The sequence below is a fragment of the Bactrocera oleae genome, chromosome 6 (genome assembly GCF_042242935.1).
Source record: "Bactrocera oleae isolate idBacOlea1 chromosome 6, idBacOlea1, whole genome shotgun sequence".
NCBI lineage: Eukaryota > Metazoa > Arthropoda > Insecta > Diptera > Tephritidae > Bactrocera > Bactrocera oleae.
The window spans coordinates 4181459-4205279 of NC_091540.1; the positions used below are offsets into that span (position 1 = coordinate 4181459).

Below are 23821 nucleotides of genomic sequence, written 5' to 3' on the forward strand. Positions count from 1 at the left end.
CTTGGCTGGGAGTTAAAAATATGCTTAGTAGGTCCTTCAGAATTTGAAGCGTTATATTTGTATCTAAAAATAAAGATATTTTTATTTTTAGAATAACAAAAATAGCAGTTACTCATTTCTTCAGGTACTACTTTACTACTTTAATTTAGAACGCTCATGTATGTACACTCTAAATTTTTAAAGAAAGTAAGAACCAAATCACTTAAAGTGGATATGCTAGGCGTCTGTGGTTGCGGTGTAGAAAACCTGTCTAGAATTTCGGCCTAAACCTGTCAAGTTGGTTTGTGCCACACTGTAATTTGTATGAGTTTCGTGGACACTTATCTAACAGTCAGCCATCTACCCCTTCCTTTTCTGCTTCTTCTGCTGGTTTTTTATTTCCAACTATTCGTGTTTGCTTGCACTTTTCCAAATCACTTTCAGTTCTTTTTCATTCCTCCCCGTGTGCGGTCGCGTACAGTTTTTGGATAAAGTTGTGCGGTTGAGAAACATAAAACATTTTTTAATCAACAAAAATTGTGTTATTCATAGATATGAGAGAGTTTGTTGGTATGCGTATAAAAAATTTCGAAAATATTAGTAATGAAATTGAAACTGAATGTGCGGTTATGCCATTTCAGATAATAAAGGCGATCATACAAACATAAAAATAAATAGATAATGAAACTAGTGCGTCTTATATAAATATAATATATCACACGTGTCTTATTGGCGTTTTTCCGGTTGTCATACTTAATAAAAAATTATAATAATTATTATATAGTGGCACGAAGCCGAAATTAATTACAGCAGTTTAAGGAAGTTGCAAAGTTTTGCGATAATTATATGGTAGAATGCTCTTGAAACAGTGAACAGTGAGATTAAAAACAAGTTCAATATTTAATGACAAAAATAGTTTTGAAGAACCGTTTTGCTTTGAAAAACTAACTAAAAAACTAACAATTATCGTAAAATTTTAAACACATTACTGTTTTTTGATGATAAAAAAATTAAAATCAATAAAAAAATAATTAATCGAATTCGACTTTAAAAACCGTGGACTAATTCTGGCTCCCTCAGAAGCAGCAATCTAGTAACTAAACGACTGACATTTTATGCGTTAAACTACGCTAATGTCTTCGGAGACCCTGTACAGCTGAGGAGTGGTCTTAAGTAGCTTTATGGAATCACTCTAGGCTAACTAGAAAATAGGTTCGCTAAGTAATTTGAAAATATTTTGCCAAAGAAGAGTGGATGCTAGATCCCCGAACATTTTTGCGAATGATCGTAACTCTTTGACACAGCGATCAACGGAATTATACAAGAAACCAGGCGTGTTAGCTCTACATCTGAAAACGAAGTGAAGTCAATAAACGATTAAGGATTCGACGATCATCGAACGGTCCATCTAGCCATCTAACCATTTCCGAAGGTTTAATACATTTTGTGCGAAGCCTTTTTATGCTATAAGTACACAAAGAAATTTTTCCCAAAGGTCCACCAATTTGATAATAATAATAATAGTCTCAAATTTTAATTCTTAGCCAAGTTTCGATCCTCCAAAATGTCGAATGTTTGTCAAGTCTTCAGCTCTCTTTGTCAGCGATAAATTAAGTCCAGTTTGAGATTACGAATATTTTCCAATTTATCTCACCGCGCACAAGCTTCAAGTTTCTTAATGCAAAGAGGTACACATAAGTGAGACCAATTTAAAATAGTGTGCAGTTAAATCCCTACCAACTACATTTAAAAAATTTCCAAATATAATTTGGATTTAAGCAGTTTAACAACGCATATGCAGTCTATTAGAGTTTATTTCACTGGAATTGTGCCCATTTCTAATAAGATGAGTGTCAAATGTGATGGATCACTTCCACCATTTTCAACATGTTAGCAAACGATATTTTGATATGTACGTGTGTGATTATTCCAATGAGGAATGTACAAGAATATTTCATAGTATGTTGTCGCAAGGTTTCACCATAATATTTTAGCAGAATTCTATTGTTTTGTCCGGATATATGTCAATCAGTATTAGATTAGCTAAGCCTATGAGAAGGGTCGGAAAACCAAGGACAACTGTTTGGCCGCAATTAAATGTTTGAGCTATTTAGAGCTAGTCTGTAAACACAATGAAGACGATTTTTTTACGAACGTTTTGACTATAACTATGTTGTTTAATTGAGATTATTAAGTGTTTAAATGAGACATATTGGTATTTAATTGAGTCAATTGCTGTCTGATTTGAGATAATTAGATACATAAATTAGACAGTTAAGTATTAAATTGTTATTATAAGGTATTTAAATTAGACAATTAAGTGCCTAATTGAGTCAATTAAGGGTTTAATTTAGTCAATCAAGAGTTTAATTAAGCCAATTAAGGGTTTAATTGAAATTATTAGGAATTTAGGAATTAGATATTTAATAGAGTCAATTAAGGGTTTAGTTGAGATGGTTAAGCGCTTGAATCAGATAACTAATTGTTAAATTGGTTCAATTAAAAATTTATTTAGTCAATTAAGTGTTTGAGTCAATTAATTTTTTGATTTTTTTAAACAATTTTAACTAATTTTGGCGTAAAAAACAACCCGTTTTACTATGTTGTTGATGAATTTAAAAAGTTATTCGAGGGAGATCAAAAATATAGAGATCACTGACTATGTATTTAACTGCCCTCGTAAATAAATTGTTTATTTGCTTTGCGGCCGCAATCCTAGTATTTTCGTGCGCTTGGCTTTTATTACTTATTATTCACTCAATTTGTATTATAATCTACTACTCTTTCATACAAAAGCACACTATCATACATATCTACATACATAATAAATGAGCTAATCAGCTCAAGCCATTAAATTGACATTTTCGGCTTAGTAGCACAAAATTTGTAGCGTTTTGTGTAGGCGACTTAAGAATTGGTCTGTTATTACCCAATTAAGAAGATGAGCTTTTGCATAGAAGTGCCTATGGAAGCAAAAGTTTTTGAATGAATGATTGTCTCATTTTGCAAATTTCCTTTCAGAGGGGATAATAGGTATTATGCTCATATACCTAGATACAAATAATAATACAATACAAATTAAAAGTATATTTTTCTAAATGTCTTGGCATATATTGTATTGTATATAAAAGCAAATCTTCGCAGAAGTTTTCATAGTTGTGGATTACAACCAAATAGTGTCTTATATCGTTGCGCGTTGTCTATCCCTTAATTATAAGTTGAAACATACAGATCACTGCAGAGAATTTTAAGCAGAATTATCGTAGGAGCGCTCTCAGTTAGGTTAGTATCTTATAAGATATGTGTATAAAGATCATTGGTAATGCTCGTACAAGGCTTGTCGATTTTAGATAACGATAAAAGTGATTCAGCTCATCACTTCCCACTTCATCGAACTGTTATTTTGAAAACGTTAATCTCTTCGACTTATGCTTTATATTCACCAGATGCTTTTGGCGCTTGGCATCGATCGTTGTAGGACTTTTCTGCTTCGTCACCATTATTCTTATCAGGGTTTAGACATTTCCATTAGCTGTTGAAGTGAGCAATTTGGTTAAAACTGATTTATTGAAGTCAGATCTTCCTATTTGAGTATTATGTGCAAAACTTTATTTGAAGGTATTAAATTTTGTACCAAAACGAGGTTAATTTCGAGTTCTTAGAAAAGACAAAGTTATTTCTTCGCCTATTGCTAAGCTTACAGAGGTAACCATTTCGTCTATGGTTACCGCCTTTGAAGTTCTTTGGTAAAAACTTGAAATTTATGGAAAAACCAATGAACTTGACTTTGCCTACACATTATTGTTACTAAATGAAAATTTTTCTGTTTAGCTCGATATGAGCTAACCTATATGGAGTGATCCTTAAAATTTTGTTTTCATGAGGGTTTCTCATTTAACGTTTCAAGTGATCATCTCTATATATCGGCAATTTCTTCACACTTTCATCTCAAACTTTCCAGTATTAGAAAATTAGACAAAAAGTAAATCAAGCCGAAAGAGGTCGATCAAACCAGATTTGGCTGAATCTTAATGATCGCATTTTACTACAAATATTATAAACATAAAGACATGCATACATAAGTACATACAAATATATAATATATATACCATATACATATAAATACATAAATACCTTACTCAGTACATGAAAAATCTCGTTTAGTCGGCGCTGATTAAAGTAAATGGAAACAATAAGGTTGATGATTAAATTATCACACCACTATGCCACCGAGACAAGCAAGCGCATACGTGCGGCAACAACAAATGCAACAAAAAAAGACAGCACATTGACACAATTGTGTAGCACAATAAATGCCAGTTGATAATATTATTAGCATCCACTGCAAAAAAGTACAATAAAGTGTAAAAGTAAATACAACTAAAATCACAAACGTGAAAATGAAAATGAAAAAAGCAATAACAACGTTCTCAAGAGTGATAACAACAATGAGAGTGCAGAAAATAGTAAATAATACTACTGATAAATTATTATTTTTTTTTGCTTAAATGGAGATCAAAAATGCAGATATAAAATAAAGACAACAACAATTCGGAATGGCTTATCAGAGAAAGAAAATGAAATAGCACGAGGATGGAGCGATAATTCGGCGGCCGTTTCCTTTTTGAAAGAAACAACAAATAAAACTCTGCTTTAAAATAGTTTCCTTCTAATTAAAAGTAGATCAGGTTCATCTCTGATTAATCTCTGTACAGAAGATTTATGAAACGATTCGAGACATGCGGCATTTCTTCTAATAACAAATAGTTCCCAGCTTATCGCTATAGTGAAGATTTATGAAGCAATTCGAGGCATGACTCATGTAAGACTGAATTTTATAGATGAGTTCGAATAAAGTTTTAGCGACAGTATAGTCTAAAGCCAAAGTCTCACAAGTCTTAGGTCACCACCAAACCGTTTATGGATTATGCCAAAAGCTTTTTCAAATATAATATATCAGATTTAGCTTAAAGGATTTTTATTTATTGTTTAATCGTCTGAGATATTCAACCCCTCCTAAAGCCTTATATGATATTGTATTCGTTTGACATTTATTTTTTCTTTGTCACATGACTGCCACTAGTTGATCAGTAACACTACCCCACACAGAGTAGCTGCTGCAAGTGTAACCACATATACCATACAGATATATTATATGTAGTACATACTAGATATACAGATTTTGAATCTTTTGTAACAAAATCATAATAACAATTTTTTTATTTTCTATTATTTGCAATTTGATTATATTTTGCGTTTATATTGTGTTAGCTTTGTTGTTGATTTGCGTGCATTTGAAGACACCCTTTTAAGATCTTACATTCTCTAAAAACATTTAATTCTATGCTCCTTAAGTAAGTCGTCAATTACTTTAAGTGTTCTTAATTGTGCAACAAAAGCTTATTCTGATTCTTAATTTTGTTATATTTTGTGGAATTTCATAACTCAAATAGCCTTCAGAAAATTAAATAATATAGAAATTCTTTGGAAATAAACCGATTAGCTTTTGTGTAGCAATTTTCAAAATATTTGGTTCCCCCAGCAGTCAAAATTAGAGTTATAATGTTAGAGCGAAATATGACAAAGAATCGACTTGTTCTATTTACATACTCGTATGTTATAAGAAGTATAATAATTGCACCGTGTTTCCCGCCTCTTTCTCCAAAACCGCAGGGCGAATTGACTCAGTAAAAAATCTAAAACTGTACCGAAGATAGAAAAAGACTTTTATTATCAGCCATCAAAGTTATTATAAACTGGGGTGGTTAAACTCAGAAAATTCTGTCAGACGTTTTTATAGAAGATCGATTTGAAAAAAATATAGAACTTAAATTTTTCGACAAATCGATATTCATGCTCAGTTCACTATACTTCTTTTGCCATAATATAATATTATATTATCTACCTTTTTCTCAAAATGTCGTTAAAAAATCTACGTATTTCTCTTACAACACGATACATCAAATTGTTCCACTAATATAAACTAACTTCAAGCTTTTTGGAAGACAGCGCAATTTACTATAGAGCTTTGTCACATTTGATGAAAAGAAAGTTCATTTCAGTTCAAGGGGAATTTTGGGAGCCAGAAACATTCATTTGGTATATACATATAATAAATAAGTATGGCGGCTGCTAATAGCTTTATTTGCATAAGCATGAGATGGAATTTGGAATTAAATACGTAATTTAATAAAAATCTATATTATATAAATTTTTAAGTTAACTTAAATAGATTTTTTTTTCAAAGAAAACAATCATACTGTAGAATGTATTGAGTTAATTTCATATAAACGAAGATATCGTATTTATAATACTTTTTCTCACACAAATGATTTTGCTTTTTATTCAAAATTTATGTATAGTAAATTTGGAGAAATGCAAAAGGTTATTTGAAAAAAAAAATCCGTTGTCTTCCATTACCAATTCCTTCGCATTGTTTTCCAATTGTCGTTGACAAACCGCCCTTGCTTCTAAATAACATGTTGCCTTTGTCTTGCATCTTAACAATTAAAAAAATTACCTTTCCCTTTTAGCTTATCAGTCAACAAACAACGCCTTGACAACGCCGCTTAAATAACTGTTTCTTAAGTTGAAGTCTATATTTTTGAAACCAAATATATATAATACTCGTATATATGTAGTATAATGCGAATCTTTTCAACTTCATGACCAAAATAATTTTTGCGATCAAACAGATAAACGCAACCACAGGAATTTTGTTTAAAATTTCTTGAAACTATAATAATGTTTTGTTTTACTCGAAGAAGGTCGTCTTTTGTCCCTCTTTCCAGCTCTCTCTCACACTCTTCCTCTCGCAAAAACATTTCGATTATCTCGAGGCGTTATTAAAATTCGCTCAGCCTGGTCATTTGATTTAAGTACTGGATTTTTGGCTCTCGAATTTAAGAATTTGGTACATTTGCTGCTAAAAATTTTCTAGCTGAAAAAAATTTTATTAAACTTTGAGGATCATCACAACAGATATACAAAATTTTAAGAAAGACATTTTAATATACAAATGCATGTTCTTCTTCATATGTATGGTACTTATATGTATTATCGGGGAGTAGCAAACTCTGTTTATGACATATTTCAACCACAACAGAATAAAGGATTCTTTACATTCATCGTACACCGATTATTAACTTATTTCTCATATTGCGACCTCCTCTAGTGATTAGTTTCTTTCACAAATTAAGGCGAGGTCTCTGAAGTTCAAGATTCGTACCTACTTTTAAGAGAACTATACCTTACTTTTACTGCTGATATCTTTTAGAAACATTTTGTCTATTTAGTTGCATTTCATATTTCTACTTATAGATATTTTCAAATTATAATTGAATAATTTTTTCTTTCAACTGAATTAATATACATGCGCCAGATATTATGTATATCAGCGGGTTTTGGGGGCTGAGTGGCAAGTTATCCTTCATCGTATACAAGTTTAACTGCTGTTTTGCAGACTTTATGTATTAAATTGCTTGCGTCTTGCATAATTGTCTACTGCTCATGCGCAGCGACTAACATATTTTGATAGCTGAGGCTTAAGTAATTGCCGGTGATGAAGGAAAGGTGTTTTAACGGGGGAGCAAAAAAAGCCACGATAATGTTTGCAAGTGCCATTTGCATATAAATTTGAAAAATTTACTCGTATTTTCACATTTTTTTTTCAAATGTACGATATGATCCAAGACAGTTATGCAGTATATTAATGTTTCCAACTATTGGCGTCATGCTCTTACGCGTCGTGCAATAGTGTGGAAATTTAGTTAAAAGGAAAAATTATTAAGATATAATATTGTTTTAAGCTGAGTTCGATAGGTTGGAAATATTTCGTATTATATATTATTTTGGTACAAAATCCACGTGGTTTCTTTAGAGTTTAATAATAATATGCAATCAAACTATTTTCTTACTTTTTATTACTTTTAAATAGAGTTTCTAAAACGAGTTAAGAGCAGACAGCACCATTTAATTCAAATTTTTAATCAGCAAAACACTAATTGGAGTTTGGAACGAGGCAATTTTGGAAGAAGGTTGAATTTAGAGTTTATGCTAAATAAGAGAGCCAGACTCGAATGACTTCTTCAGCGAACACTTCCAATTAAATTGGTCTTTCTAAGGCATATTCTCACGTAGTGGTCCTTGGTTTCAGCTCTCTTTAGGTTCCACATTATATAGAGTCTAAAGAACGTGGCTTATATGACTGCATTTCCTTAGTAGCTGTGAAAGTCAAAAAAAAATAATGCCTTATCTCCCCACACACTTATTGTATATGTACATATACATATCAACAAAATTACAATAATAAAACTCATGTGTGCATAACTGTTCTTTGCGATTTGCATTCCTTCTTATCAAATTCTAAAAATAAATGCACAAAATGCATTCATTCAATATACATAATACTTATAAATTATCTAATATGAATTAAACTGTGCTTGTAATTTATGCGCTGATAAGCTGACACTTCGTATTAATTGAATAATTAGCGTTCAATTGCTCATAAACTAATTGAGATTACAGAGTAGGCACAAAATGTTGTAAATAAACAAAGTGCGAGCACTCTTATAGTAAGTAGTAGGCTACCGCTGAAAGAGATAACGAAGCATTGATAAGCCTAGCATACTCAGATGTTTTGAGGATATGTATATATGGTTGAATAGTATTAAATATAGTATTTTTAGATTCCAGTGCAATCAAACTTTACGGTAGAGACCAAAATAAACCAGTAGTTCAAGTGAGTCAAGGTCACACATTATATGCAATAAGGCATGTTATAGTTTCTGATAATAGTAATATAGGAGCCCAACTTTTCTGCAGCGAAATCTCTCATGAGGCTATAGAAATTATCCAGTCTATTTACGAAGATCTGTATTAAATTGTATGATGCGTTAAGACCAGATTTCGACCTTGTAATATAGGGAATAATTCGTGAGACTTTTCGAGAATCTGAAACTAGTTACTTCTCACAGCACATACATAAAGACATAATTTGGGGCTTTAGAAGTTTCCTCCTCTCTACTAAACCGCGCTTGGTATACAAATTTTTGGTAAACGCGCCCAAAACGTACACATTTGCAAAACAAATCAAAAGATTAAATAATTTTTTTTCTCTGCAAATTTCTGCCAAAAATAATTACAAATCGGCTGAGCCTGAAGTTGCATTGGAGCGGCTCGTGCGCGAATGAGTGAGTGCGGCGGTGAGTGAGTGTGTGAGCAAACGTGTTTAAGAGCTATGAGTGTTTTGTATTTTATTGCTTGTTGTTCCGGTGTGTCTTATTATGTGTTTACTCTATTTCATATATATTTCTTTTTTTTCGCTTTGCTTTTTTAGCGCTGCCGCCGAACTCCGGCATTTTTATGGGTTGTTAAAGCATGGAAATATCTACCCAGCCAGACATATTTTGATGTTGTTACTAATTTTGTTGTTGTAGCTATTGCTAACATTTCGCTAAACACCACATTCTGTTTGGTGTATCGTCATACCACCAACCATTGACGACGAGCGTGCGGAGCAACCAGTGCCAGCTGTGTAGATATGCATTGCCGAACACTCACATGTTTGTAGGTCGTTACGCGCTTGCCAGCAGACGATAGTGTGTTTTTCCAGTTTCCTTTTAGTATGAGTTGTGCGCGCAAATTGTGTGGACGTTTGGAAACGGTAAAAGTGAAGTTTGCAGTTTGAGAATTTTTTTTTTAGAAATTTTTCTAAATAATAATTTTTTTTGCTTAGCAAATGAGTAATAATTTTTTACATAGAATTAGAAAAGAATTAGTATAATAAAGTCTATTTATAAGCCAATGTGCGCTTAGACTTTAGCTTTGAGCTCAAAAGCGGCGCGACCACGTGTACAGCAAACTGAGTGAAGTGAGCGAAGTTAGTGCGAAATATTATATGCAAAAGTGGAATAAAAAGTATAAAAAAAACAAATCCCCTGTAAAAGGCATGTGCGCGTTTCAAAAGAATATTACTTGCTGAAAAGTAACAAAACACTATAACAAAAAAAAAAAACAATAAAAAAATATATAAAGGTAAAAAAATTACCATTTAAAACAAAATTTAAAATTAAAAAAAAAATCTGTAAAAAAATAAATTGAACAATAAAAAAAATAAAGTGATGTAAAATTTTATCAACAAAATAAAAAAATTAAACTAAAACCAATATTTAAAAATATAACATAAACAAATTTAAAAAAAAGTGGTGATAATTTTTATAAACAAAAAAAACTCCGCTAAACAACCCTTTTACGCATTTATTTAAACTTTTCTGACCAAGCCCCGCTCACAAATAATATTTTTCATCACTCAGCAAGCATTTTAAACGCTTAGTGAGCGCTACAACTTATTTACATACACTGAAACATTGAAAAAAGTAACAACTTTCATATACAAAATGCAAATTTTGCCAACGTTGACAAACTGATAACGCACAGAGGTGCGCGCGTAAGCGAGTCAATACGCCACGCTGCTGTGTAATGAACCCAAGTGGAAATAAAAAGTGATATGTGCTAAAACATAGTGTGAAAATAAGCAGAAACTTATATTTGAACTAGTAATTTACTAGACATCAGCAAAACAGGAAACATTTAACGGTAAAACACAACAAACAGCTGTTGAAAACAGAGAGCGAGTGAGTGAAAGCGCGCGGCAGAGTAAGCATTTGAGCATTTTATAGCACACAGCGCGTGGCGGCTGATGCAATAGCGCGACCAAATTGCCGGTAAAAGTAAAGTGACAACAAAAACGAGAAAGTCAAAATATAAGTGATAAAGTAACATAAATCAACTAAGAAAACAAGAAATCTGCTTAAGAAAACCGCAAGCACACGCATGCGCTCAAAAACACGAAAGCACCCTTACACAGAGCGCACGAGCAACCCTTAAAGACGCCTTCAAAAGTAAGACAATACAAACAAAACCTACGCACAACTCAACCTACCTCGTATAGCACTTTAATCTACTCTCTCACACAGCGTCAATTAACTCAAATTGAGTTTAACCTATTTTCTATATATATATAAAAGAAAACCATCAACAAACAACAAATTTCACACAATGACACGCATACAGGCCAGTGATAATATCGTACCTCGTCACATCTTCGATACACCTGTCAATTCGACTGCCGACATAACCGGTAGCGCACTACACAATCACTCAACGGACAGCTCCAGTCAAGGATCGGGTGTTAAGCTTAAAAAGCAAATCGGTTTGCTCGATGGTGTTGCCATAATTGTGGGCGTTATTGTTGGCGCCGGCATTTTTGTCAGTCCCAAAGGGGTGCTCATCTACTCCGGTTCGATTGGACAGTCGCTGATCGTTTGGATATTGTGCGGCGCATTGAGCATGGTTGGTGCGCTCTGCTATGCAGAATTGGGTGAGTAATGAAATGCAGATATGCTTGTATATTCTTTCTGTATCTCGTCTATACCAATATTTATGTAAGTACCTGCTTTTCTAGCCCATAAAGTTTGTCCACATTCTAGTTAGCATAGTGGTTTTGTCGTGATCAAATGGCGCTTGAGCAAATCTCGTGCCATTGAACTTGTGAAAGGCCATTAATTTGCAGAAAATTACGACTCTAAGTTGTCGCTTGAATAGCATGCTAATTTGGAAGACAAATATTTGTTAACGTAAAATATTGAGTAATTTGTTGGACATTAGTACTTAGTACAAGCGTTTTATTGATGAATGCAATGTTGTCTACTTGTATAAATTTTCCAAAAACCTTTTTTTTTTTTCATAGTCAAATATTTATATTCCTCATATTTTGTAAATAAAATGCTTTATTTTTTGTAAACGAGTGACAAAAGAACGCTCAACTCGGTTAAAATGTCCCTCAAATCAAATATATGCTTCATGACTTTGAGAAAAAATCCTTGTTTCTTCTTAGCGTATGGCAAATGAACGCACAACTTGGATAAAATTTTCCTGAAGATTGTCAAAAATAAGCCAGCTTTAAAATATACGTCCAATTTTTTTCACTTTTGTTGTTATAATTATAGATTTTGCGTGTAGCAATTTGAAAATTATATAATATTTTACCGAATTTGAACTGACTTATATTTATTTTTGATTTCAACGAGTGTTCTTTTGTCGCTCGCTTACACAATAACGCAGTTATGACAAAATATCCCTGCCAACCTTTTCACAACCAAACTAACCTCTAAATTTTTGTAATCAAAAATATTCTTCATGTTTTATAGACTAAAAAATTGGTTTTTTGTAAGCGTGCTCGGCAAACATTTCAATAAAGCTTGTCGAAAGAATCTGAGCTCTCAAATATATGCTAAATTTGTATTGTTGTTGCCATTATTTAAGATTATACTTGCGGTTATTTGAAAATTATAAAATATTTTATCGCATTTAAAGTAGCTTTTATCGAATTCAAGTAAAAAATTCTCGGTAATACCCACGAATTTTGAGATCAGCTGCTGATTTATGGTTCTTTCCTTAAAAATTATCTACTCAAATATATTGCTGTCTATAACACCACGCTCATTATTCAAAAATTAAATGATCAAAATATTCTCACACTCAATTAATTCGAAAACAATATAATAAATTTTTACAGCTGTTAATACTCTCATCGCCACTTATGCATATTTATACAGATGTTTTTCGAAAAAAAAATTATCTTCTTCTGAACAAGTGTAATAAACCTACATTTTTACTAAAGCTTTGTAAGAAACTCAAGGTTTAATATGTTATTGAACAAGTCGATATATTCGAATTTAGTCGTCTAGCACACATTACTTTTCAGTGAGCAGTCGTAAGAAGCACGCTTACGATAATTTTCAAATACTTGTATTAGGGTGGGGGGAATACTTATAATTTTTTGTTTAAAATTTTTAATTTTATTGACTTCAACTACAATATTAAAAAAAAAATTCTTTCGTGCGTTTCAAGGATCTGTAGCTGTATATTCTGATTTAAGGGGCACAACTAGTGTGACAGCCTAAAAATAGGCAATTTGTTGGGAGTTAAAAAAAACTATTTAAAAAATTGTTTTAAAATTTTAAGGGTATATTTATACATATTTTAAGAATACCCAGTCAAATTTTTGCAGAAAAAAAAATTAAAAATTTTTCGAGTTACGATCTTCAATGGCTCTAAAAAAATGTTCCACCACTGCTGCAGTGATTCCGACCCTCTCAGTGGACAAAAAAAATCATCTACTAAAATATATTGTTAGTTCTCTGTTCCTAGCAGTTTTTTGATCTGAGCAAAAAATGGCATGTCAAAATCGAGCAAATATTGAGTAAAAATCAACATCGCCTGTTTGTTAGTTTTAGAGTTCTTTTTCGACTACTAACAAACAGGCGATGTTGATTTTTACTCAATATTTTGCTCGATTTTGACATGCTATTTTTTGCTCAGATCAAAAAACTGCTAGGAACAGAGAACTATGTACTAAATATGTAGAAAAATCTGTTGATGGTTGGTTCATTCATTCAAGCAAATTTGAAACATGTTTTTTTGCAAAAAAAGCGCTTGAAGCTGAACTGATGGAGCTGATTAAACTGTGGAGCTACACTTTAGAAAGCTGTAACTCAAAAACTATTCGAGATATCGTTTTAAAATTTTAGTATATACTTAAGGTATAGACTATCAAATTTTACACTAGGTGTGCCCCTTAATGTGACTGTAATATATAATGTCTTCTTAAAGACAAACTGTTCAGTGTCTTTGAAATAATACAGTGCCCAGTCATGAGAGCATTTCTCTCCAGCAAAGTAGTCCTTTCTATTTGATTGTATTTCCATATATCTACAAAAATTCTGTAAGATCCGCATATCCGAAATATTGTTGGTATTCTTTGAAACATAAATGCTTTTTTCGTAGTTGTAAGCCTGAAAAGTTATTAGGAGTTAGAAGTTAATTAATTTTATTTTTGTTGTCTACTATGAAATTTTTAATATCGAGACATCTAGCGTAAAGAAATGTTTCTGTCCTACATAAAATACATATATTTTAATATTAGAAGCCATATTATTAATTCTGAGTCATTGGGCATAGCCTAGTACACATGTAACGCTAAATAAATACGTCGACGCTTCACAATCTCTATTGGCAAAATCAAAATTTGAATGCTTATCACTGATTGATTTTTAATGCTTATAGCAAGCAAATGTAATAAGTATGTATATGATGGTATGTAATTGGTGATAATGGAATTTTAAGCCTACATACTTAACTTGCAAAATATCTAGTGCCATTTAAGACTTCACTTAGTGATAAAACTTTTAAAAACTTTAATAAATATTTGGAAGCAATTAAAAATTAAATAAAGTTAACAAATCTTAAATACAAAATATTTAATTATATACGAAATAAATATTTTTTTCTTTGAATAAATTCGATTATCTGCTAAATAAATTCGTAATTTAGAAGCATAAGGTAGAAACTGAACACCTTTTCGGTGAACCACAAGCTCACGATTTCAAAATCGTATATATACATAGACATATAACTTAAACAAACACATCCATATGTATATATATACAAACATATATCTACATATGTATGCTTCAAAACAAAATGCGTAACGTAAAAAATCCACACCATTTGTAAACAATTAAGCTTTTTGATAAAACACAGACGCTCATGTAAGCAATATCTTATCTGCTGCTAAGTATATAAAGTTATTTAAGATTTATATATATGCTATTTTTCTATATAAACCATTAAACAAAAACTTCTCAAGATATTTTATAAATGCTTATAAATATATAAAAAATAATCAAAACCTCCACTATACCCAATGCGATTTCAACATTTGACCGCAATCAATATTCTCATTGAGAGCTCGCCAACACGTGTTTAGGTTTAAGAGCAGCACTGAGCATAAGTCATTTAGGAGAAAAAGCATGCGTAAATTGAAAAGCATGATGCAACTGAGCTGTTTGTTGCTATTAGAGAATTTACATCAGCCAAAAAGTTTGTGGCTAATAACAACAATTGCTCAAGAGAGAAAATGTAAATATACATACATTATTGGTTTGAAAACACAAATAATAGGAAACAAAGATAAAAGATCAAACGCTTGATTTCTAAGAAAAAAAAATGAGAAAAAAAACGGAGCTATAATACCCTTTACAAATACAAAAGGTTCTTTAAAGTACTTGATTTTGACCAGTTAGTTTGTATGACAGCTATAGGTATGCTATGGTAATCCAATCTGAACAAATTCTTCGGAGATTGTACCGTTGTCTCAGACAATATTCCATGTCGAATTTCATGAAGATAACTCAACAAATACAAAAGGTTTCAATACAAGCACTTTATTCCGATCGTTAGTCCGATATTGGCAGTTCTGACAAATGAACAGTTTCTTGGGGATAAAAGTACGTGTGAAAAATTTCAGATCAATATCTCGAAAACTAAAGGACTAGTTCGTGTATATACATACAGACGGATGGACATGGCTAATTCGACTCAACATATCATGCTGATCATTTATATACCATATATATTTTATAGGGTCTTCGAAATTTCCTCCTGGGTGTTACAAACTTCGTGGCAAACTTGGGGTTATATATTCAGGGTAAAATAAAGTTCGATGTTTTTATTTATAGGCCATATTTTGCCACTCGTTTTTAGCGCAGATTTTGTTGTTGTTTAGATATGAAAACATATAATTGGATTGTGGATATATATACATATATTATCGAAGTAAAATTACAATCATTTTTTCGAGGTAAAATATTTCTACAATAAAAGTACAAAAATGAGCCAAACGCGTTTTCAGGTGTATGAAATTAAAATATTAATGAGGTCAACAGCTTTCATATTTCCATTATATATGCATAGAGTGTATGTATGTGTAAAAACTTTTTAAAGCTAGATAAATATATTATATATCTTATCAAAATTTGTTGTCACCGTGAAATAATTATATAATTAAAGCAAATCATTCTATCGCAAAAGGCATAACTACATATACATAACTGTATATCTAAATACGTCTTTGATTGTGTGAGCTTATGTAATAGTATTTATCTAGGTCAATGGTGGGAATATCAAACTTAAAAAAGTAAAAAAAAATTAATTATATCGTGAAAATAAATATCTTTAAGCTTTCTGGCGCTTGGAGCTATATATTTCTGTACATGAAAATAACTTAAAAGTTAATTACCAACCGTATTTAAATAAATTTTATTTTATTAAATTCGAAAACATTTTCAAAAGTAATACCAATTAGTGCGTATACCTAGTGTGAAACTAAAAAATAAAAAAACAAATCGATTTTTCAAATTTCGATAGACTATACCATTAAAAATAACCTACTAAATTTCTAAATCGGTATCTCAATAGCTTGAGTTATTTACTTAGTATTGTGTATTGTTGTCATTATAAACAGTTGGTATTTAATACCTTAATGCCTTTAAAGCTCAAACGACTGTATATTTGTTGAAAATATTTAGTGATTATGCTTCAACGCCTAAATGTATGTGTTTACATGGTTAATCCTTCGCGCAAGAAGTGACGAAGCATAGGGTGGTCAATGACATCAGCTACTAAAACTACGTATACAGATGTACATATGTATGTAAGTAAGCATGACTAAAAGAGCAACAAGTAGTTAAGAAAAACCCAGTAGCAGAATCTTAGTACTTTTTCTAAATTTTAAAAGTAATTTTTTTATTCATGTTTTTGTATTTAGATTATCTTTGATTCAAAACACTTATTTCGAACTATTTAAATATTTTTGTTTATTAAAAAAACAATAACAAATGAATAGCTATATAGAAAATTAAAATTAAACAAATAGCATTTGCAAAGAAGAAGTTAAAAAACAATTTCATAATAAATTTTAAATCAATTTTTTTTATAAACTTTAAAAAAAATTTTTATTGAATTATAAATTATAACAATAATTTTTTTTTTCAATATTAATAAATTTACAATTTACACATTTTCATACCCTCATCATGGTATATTAGGTTTGACGCGAAGCTTGTAAAAGCCAGAAGAAAGCGTCGCAAACCCTATATAGTAAATATATTATATATAAATCTGAGTGATTATTATCTAAGGTTATAATGTAATCTCTGAAGAAATTGTTCTCAACGGTTTCCTATGATATATACAAACTGACCGTACTTGTACGGAAAATTTTTTATATGTGAAGGGTATTATAGCTGCGGTGCATTATTTTAAATAATATTTTTTATTATAATTTATATATGTTCAATTATTATTAAATTTAAATTATTATATATTTTTTAAAGCTATTTTGAATTCGGCCAAGTGATATTATTTCTTGTTCTTAAATATTTGTGTATAAAAATCTCTTATGTCACAAGAAACACAATGTATTGCTTCAATATTTGCTTTAAAAAAAAATTTTTTTTTTTCAATTTTTGACCCATATGAGAAACAAAATACTGGCTTTTTATTCCGCCGGTATAAGTAAGAACAATAGATAAATAAATATGGTATAAATAAAGAAATAGTACTTTAAAGCAGTTGAATAAATATCGAACTGAATACGTGTTTCGAAATAGAATAACATAATGTAGAGAGACATATTGGCGGTAAAATTCGAAATGAAGCTTTTGATATACAAACATATACATTTACGTATATACATATACGTATATACAATACATATAATATATTAATACATATAAATATATTATTTTATTTAAATATTTATATTTGTTATTTTTTTGTATAGGTATTAGCGCCGACATTTTGATTTTCTTATCATTTCATTAGTCACTTTAATTAAACATAAAAATATTTACATAAACATTCTTAGAAATTTATAGTTATGCCATTATTATAATGAAGAGAGTGATTAAAGAGTTCGCTCATAACTTGCATGCTTAATTGTGCACATGTCCGACGTTTCTCTCTCTCTCTCTCTCTCTTCACGTACATATAAGCGCGTTGCCAACCACTTGTACATTGAATAATTTTCATAAAAAGTATCGGGGCGAACACCAGATAGCAAGCAATAAATCTCTGCAGTTTTTGTTTTTAAACAGCTGCTACTACGAAATATTAGGTATATGAAATAAAAGAAAACTGCTTTCATTCGTTAAGTGTTTTTTTTTTGTATTTTCTGTGTAAACTTACCATCGTAATGCATATATTTTTGATACCATCGGAAAGTGGTGATTTCAACGAAACAAAAACCCACTGACCTTTTTAAAAAAGCAAATATTTTGACTTGAGAATTTTTGATTGAAAATCAGCGTTCTTTTCCGATATTGGATCAAAACAATGTAAAAAAAATAAATATTTTAAGCCAAAATAATTTAAGCATGTTTGAGAAATTAAAAAATGCCGTAAATTACGCAAATTTTATGAGGGAAAATATTTGTTTGTTAAATATAAAAATACAAAACCAAACACTTTTTGGAATTTTTCGCATAAATTTTTAGGTTATGTACAAAAGCGTCAACACAAAAGTTGTAGATTTGCTTATAATCGGCAATTTCGCCATTTAACTTCTTTCAACAGAACTTGTAGTTTTTCCGGCAAACCCTAAAAAACTTAAAAATCCTTTAATTTTTGTTATATTATCTTCCTTTTCCAATATTCATGCTACTACAAATATTATATTCTTAAAAGTTATTACCCTTAGTCTAAATAGTGAAAAATAAATGAATTTTTAAGCAATTTTAAACTTTTTGTAGCTTCCCAGCTCTGTTGCGGGTTTGAAATATTGAATCTCGTTTTACTGCGTGAATCAAATATATGCTATAGCGATCCTACCTAAAAGATACAAAAAAAAAAATTTTGCAAAAAAATTATCGCATAGAAGCTTCCTAAAAATATATTTTCAAATTAATATTCTCAGATCTCTCTAATAAAGTCAAAATTAAAGTTTGGAGAAAAGACGCAAATTGTCTGTGGAGTTTGAAAACAGAAGACTTAAGCAACAAACCAAAATTTATGTGCGATTTATAACATAAATGAGATGAAAAAAATGCTGATTAGTTACATAACGTTGCTATTTGGCTTAAAAAAGTGGAATAAATACAAATAAAATCGATTACTAATAAACTGTAAACTAGAAAAATATTTTCATTGCGCTTTTGATATATTTAATGTATTGTAATACTTTTATATTTATAAACAATAAATTTTTATTAACCGCTCACTGTTTTATGAAAATTTTCAGGCACAATGATACCGAAATCCGGCGGTGATTATGCCTACATTGGCACCGCATTCGGACCATTGCCCGCTTTCCTGTATCTGTGGGTGGCGCTGCTGGTGCTCGTGCCCACCGGCAATGCCATAACAGCGCTCACATTCGCACAGTATCTGCTGCAGCCATTTTGGCAGTCCTGCGACGCACCCATAGCGGCGGTACAGCTGCTGGCAGCGGTGATGACATGTAAGTTTATAATGAAACGCAGCAAAATCACATAAAATAACTGCTTATTTTTCGCTCTTTCTCTCTCACTCTCAGGCATTCTAACTGTCATCAATTGCTACAATGTGCGTTGGGTGACACGCGTCACTGACATCTTCACTGGCACTAAAGTATTTGCGCTGCTTGTTATTGTTGCCGCTGGCGCTTGGTATCTCTTTGCCGGACACACCGAACAGTGGGATGAACCGATGCGTGGCACCTACACAAAACCCGGCATGATAGCGCTGGCCTTCTACAATGGTCTCTTCTCGTACTCTGGTTGGAATTATTTGAATTTTGTCACAGAGGAGTTGAAGGATCCGTATAAGAATTTACCACGTGCCATTTGTATTTCCATGCCTGTGGTGACACTCATCTATGTGGTGACCAATATTGCATACTTTTCGGTGCTCTCACCGGAAGAGATGTTATCATCGGATGCCGTCGCTGTGACGTTCGGCGATAAGATGCTCGGCTTCATGTCCTGGCTGATGCCATTCTTTGTGGCCTGCTCTACTTTTGGTTCGTTAAATGGCGCCATATTTGCTTCGTCACGGCTCTTCTTCGTTGGCGCTCGTAACGGTCATCTGCCAGCGGCCATTTCACTCATCAACGTCAATTGTTTAACGCCAGTGCCATCGCTGATATTTTTGGTATGTGAGCTGTGGTTTGATTTATCTTTATTATTTGCTTCTTACTTCTATTTTTATCTCCGCTGTAGTGTGTCATTACCCTGGTGCTGCTGTTCATCAGAAACGTCTATTCACTCATCAACTACGTCAGTTATGTTGAGGCGCTCTTCACGCTACTCTCCGTGTCGGGCTTATTGTGGTTGCGTTATAAGCAACCGAAGACCGAACGACCTATTCGCGTCAATCTCGTGCTACCTGTACTATTCCTGCTGACTTGCTTATTTCTAGTGATCTCGTCCGTTTTAGAGTCACCCGTCGAAGTGGGTATTGGCACCGCGATTATACTCTCTGGCATACCGATCTACTACCTGACGATACATCGACCTGTCAAGTGGCTAACGGATCTGTCACAAGCGATAAATCTCTGGTGTTCGAAATTCTTTATTTGTATGCCGAATCAGGAGAAGTTCGATTAGTTTTTAAACTTAAAATACTAAATTAGTTTTATAATAAAATTAAGTCCACGAAAGCGACGAAATCATATACAAATTGTGACACTATCTAGGGATGCATATAGAACGTAGATGCTTTGTAGGGTATATTGTACAGCCGAAAAGATATATATTTGTAACTAAAAATACGGTGCCTAAAATAGATAATAGTTTCATATACGTGCCTTCAAAAAAAAAACAGTTTTTGAAAGTTAAAAGTCGTTTCAAATTGATATTGCTCGAAGTTTGAATAAAAATATAAATATCAAGCTTATATATTTGTATGACATTTGTACCAAAATAAACTCAAATATTATTTTTCATACGATTTAGAGTTTTATATTCATATAGGCTTAAAGTAAATATTTTTTAAATTTATTTCTGCTTCTAGCGAATGCGACTAATTTCTATTGTTTTTTCCACATATGTCTTCATAGAGAAATAATACCCGAAGGTTTATCCCAAAGCTACATACAATGTATAAAATATTTTTCAAAATATGATATTCTGCTAAGGGAAAGTAAGAACTGTTTAATCCGCGCTTTCACATGTAGCTTTCATAACAATATCAAGCTTTTTCTCCAGTCATTTGAATTTAGCAAAGCTTTTATCAGAGATACATTTAAAGTAATCTCAAAGTTTGTGCGCTTTCACGTGGAGCTTTTTCTCCAGTCGTTTTAGCACAACTTTTATCAGAGATACATTTAAAGTAATCTCAAATTTTTTGAGCCTTCATAAAGCTTTCGAAAAAGCTCTAGTCGGTTGAAATTGACAAAGGTTTCAAAGCTATCATAAATTTTTATTATTATAATTATAATTACGCGCTGAAACATTTAGCTTTCATAAAGCTTTCGACAAAAAAGCTCCAGTCATTTGAATTCGACAAAATTTTTATTAAAGATACAATGAAAGCAATCTTAAAGATTGAGCACTTTCACATGCAACTTTCATAAAGCTTTCGGCAGAAAAGCACCAGTCGTTTGAAATCAGTAAAGCTTTCACAAAAGTTAGATTAAAAACATTCGCAAAAATTTGACATTAAAGGCGCATTTAAATCCAACTATTTGCTTTCATCAAATATTGTTCTCTTCACTTTGTCATTCTTGCTTTATATCTTCACTGCCTTTCCTTAATTTTAGACAGCTTTAATAGGAATGTTCCTTCAGTAAATCATGTCTTGCTATACAATCCATCAACCATATTTTGAAATTCGAAATTTCAATCCCAAAAAATTTGAATATTGTTTATTTTCCGAACTATTAGTTATCATAAATTTCCAAAATTAAAATCTTTATCTTTAATATATAATTAGTAAAATATTTTTATCCAGGCAATAATTTCAACTCCACACATTCGCATGATGTGATTATATTTGTTTGTAAATATTGCAATTAAACTCAAAAAATAATTGTTTAAGGTTTAATTATATTTTAAGTAAGAATTAATAAAATAAAAAGACAAAATAAATAAAATGTTTATGTTATGAGTTGAAAATATAAATATAAATAATTAATCATTTAAGTAATAAAAATAAATGTTTATTATTATTTTTTAATAATTTCAAAAATAAACATAAATATAAAAACGTAAAAAATTAAAATATTTTGAAAATTGGAAAAATACAAAATGAAGTTAGAGGTAACATTCAAATTAATAAAAAGTAAAAGTAATGTAAATGGTTGTAAAAAATAAATAAAAATAAATTCACTAACTTTTACACCAAAATAATATAACTAAACAAATATTAATTAAAAACATCACATTAAATTAAATGAAATTAAAAAATATATAATAATATATACAAAAAATTATTTTTCAATTAATTTTCAAATTTAGTTTTAAGCTTTTAATAAATATTATATATTAAAAGCGCATAGTTTTGTTAAAATTATTTTCAAATTTATATATTGTATATGAGCCTTCAAAAATTATGTTTATCATGTAAACAAAGATTTGTTAATTGTGTAATATGTTATAAGCAAAACCTGAGAATCTTAATTTAATAAAGTTCATAAACATTTATATTAAAATCTTAAATAAAGACAATTGTGGGTTATCGTTGGACGAATAATGATAAATAATCGAAAAACTAATAATAAAATACACTTTTGGGGGAGTTAGACAACATAAGTAGAAGTAGTAGAAAGTTGTCAGGGTTGAACTAAAAAAAAAACACATTTGATCAACAAAATAAATATCAACTGCTTTATTATATATAATAGGTTATATCCACTTGCCAGCCAGATGTGGTTACCAACTGGATAGAGAGAAATGGATTACCCATAAATCCAAATAAAACTGAGTAAGTTTGATTTACTGGTACAACCTGATATTAATATCTCCTATTTCTTCGTTCATTATATGAAAATTATATTTAAGAAGGTTTGGAAATCTCAAGTCGATCTGTCCAGCCGTTTCAGAGAAATTTTCTTCACCGACTCTGAAAACGGTGTTTCAAGAAAAACGTTTTTAAAGTTTTAGGAGCCAATTGCACTAAGTTGAAATATAAGTATTTTTGGCTTCGAACTATTTTCCGTATCAACTTCAATTTTTCGGAGAATATTTTCAAATATGCACTTTCGATATAAATGCAAAAAATTCCAATTTTTAAATTCAAATTCAGTGGATATAACACCTTAAGTTCCTTACATATAGCACTTTTATCTTTAAACTATTCACTTTAGCATATAAAAAGATACTATGGTCACGATATATATAACTCGACTATATGCTTCGGATCGGTCATTGCCTTAAATACATAGATTCATACATACACCAAACTGTTTAGTTAAAACGTCTTTTCCAGCTCTTTTTTACAACGTATATATTATTCTACTTTTCACTTAAAATGAGAACATTGCAAATCATTCTGATTTCTTGCAGTTACCGTTATCTCAAATTTTCACACAATAATACGCGTATAAACATCAACAATTCGTGGGAATACAAACACGTATATAACACACTACAACAACGTGGTTTTACATTCACTCCCACAATATACATAGGGTAAATTATGACTTTTATCAGTTAAATGTTAAATAATATGAATAAAGTGATGTGAAAAATATACTTGTATATTTGCATTTCTCCTTATGATAGCGATAAGCAAATAGTGAAGAAGCGCTGCAGCCGATAGGCAAATATCAAACAGAAATATATTTAATTTTAATATATATTTTAGATAGTTCAAAATGCCATTGCAAATTTTGTATTTCAAGTTTATGTATTAGTTCTCTTAGTTGAAAATATTATATATTAACCCAGTAGCTTAGCATTTGACGAATCAGTTCCAAAATCATTTTAATAAGCACTAGCGAATTTCAAATATAACTAAAATG

The 23821-nt window shown here is 30.9% G+C and overlaps 1 protein-coding gene across 3 annotated transcripts; it reads left to right on the top strand.

Annotated features, from left to right (window-relative positions):
* Positions 1 to 451: 451 nt before the first annotated feature.
* On the top strand, positions 452 to 21499 carry mnd (L-type amino acid transporter minidiscs). 3 transcript variants are annotated; one of them, XM_070111081.1, is made up of 6 exons: positions 9088 to 9182; positions 9317 to 9643; positions 10293 to 11359; positions 19121 to 19339; positions 19415 to 20010; positions 20079 to 21499. In XM_070111081.1, exons 3-6 carry the CDS (start codon positions 11038 to 11040, stop codon positions 20463 to 20465), a joined length of 1524 nt encoding a protein of 507 aa, XP_069967182.1. In that variant the 5' UTR covers positions 9088 to 9182; positions 9317 to 9643; positions 10293 to 11037; the 3' UTR covers positions 20466 to 21499. The 3 variants fall into 3 exon arrangements, with proteins under 3 accessions (XP_036214172.2, XP_069967182.1, XP_069967181.1); XM_036358279.2 differs by lacking the exons at positions 9088 to 9182; positions 9317 to 9643 and adding an exon at positions 452 to 549; XM_070111080.1 differs by lacking the exons at positions 9088 to 9182; positions 9317 to 9643 and having other exon boundaries at positions 10189 to 11359.
* The last annotated feature ends 2322 nt before the right edge of the window (positions 21500 to 23821 follow it).

Bases quoted from the DNA above. Each gene is read 5' to 3' on its own strand.
- mnd (XM_036358279.2), top strand. From the start codon at position 11,038: ATGACACGCATACAGGCCAGTGATAATATCGTACCTCGTCACATCTTC. The intron at 11,360-19,120 runs GTGAGTAATGAA...GAAAATTTTCAG, and splicing joins GCTCTGCTATGCAGAATTGG to GCACAATGATACCGAAATCC. The intron at 20,011-20,078 runs GTATGTGAGCTG...TCTCCGCTGTAG, and splicing joins TGCCATCGCTGATATTTTTG to TGTGTCATTACCCTGGTGCT.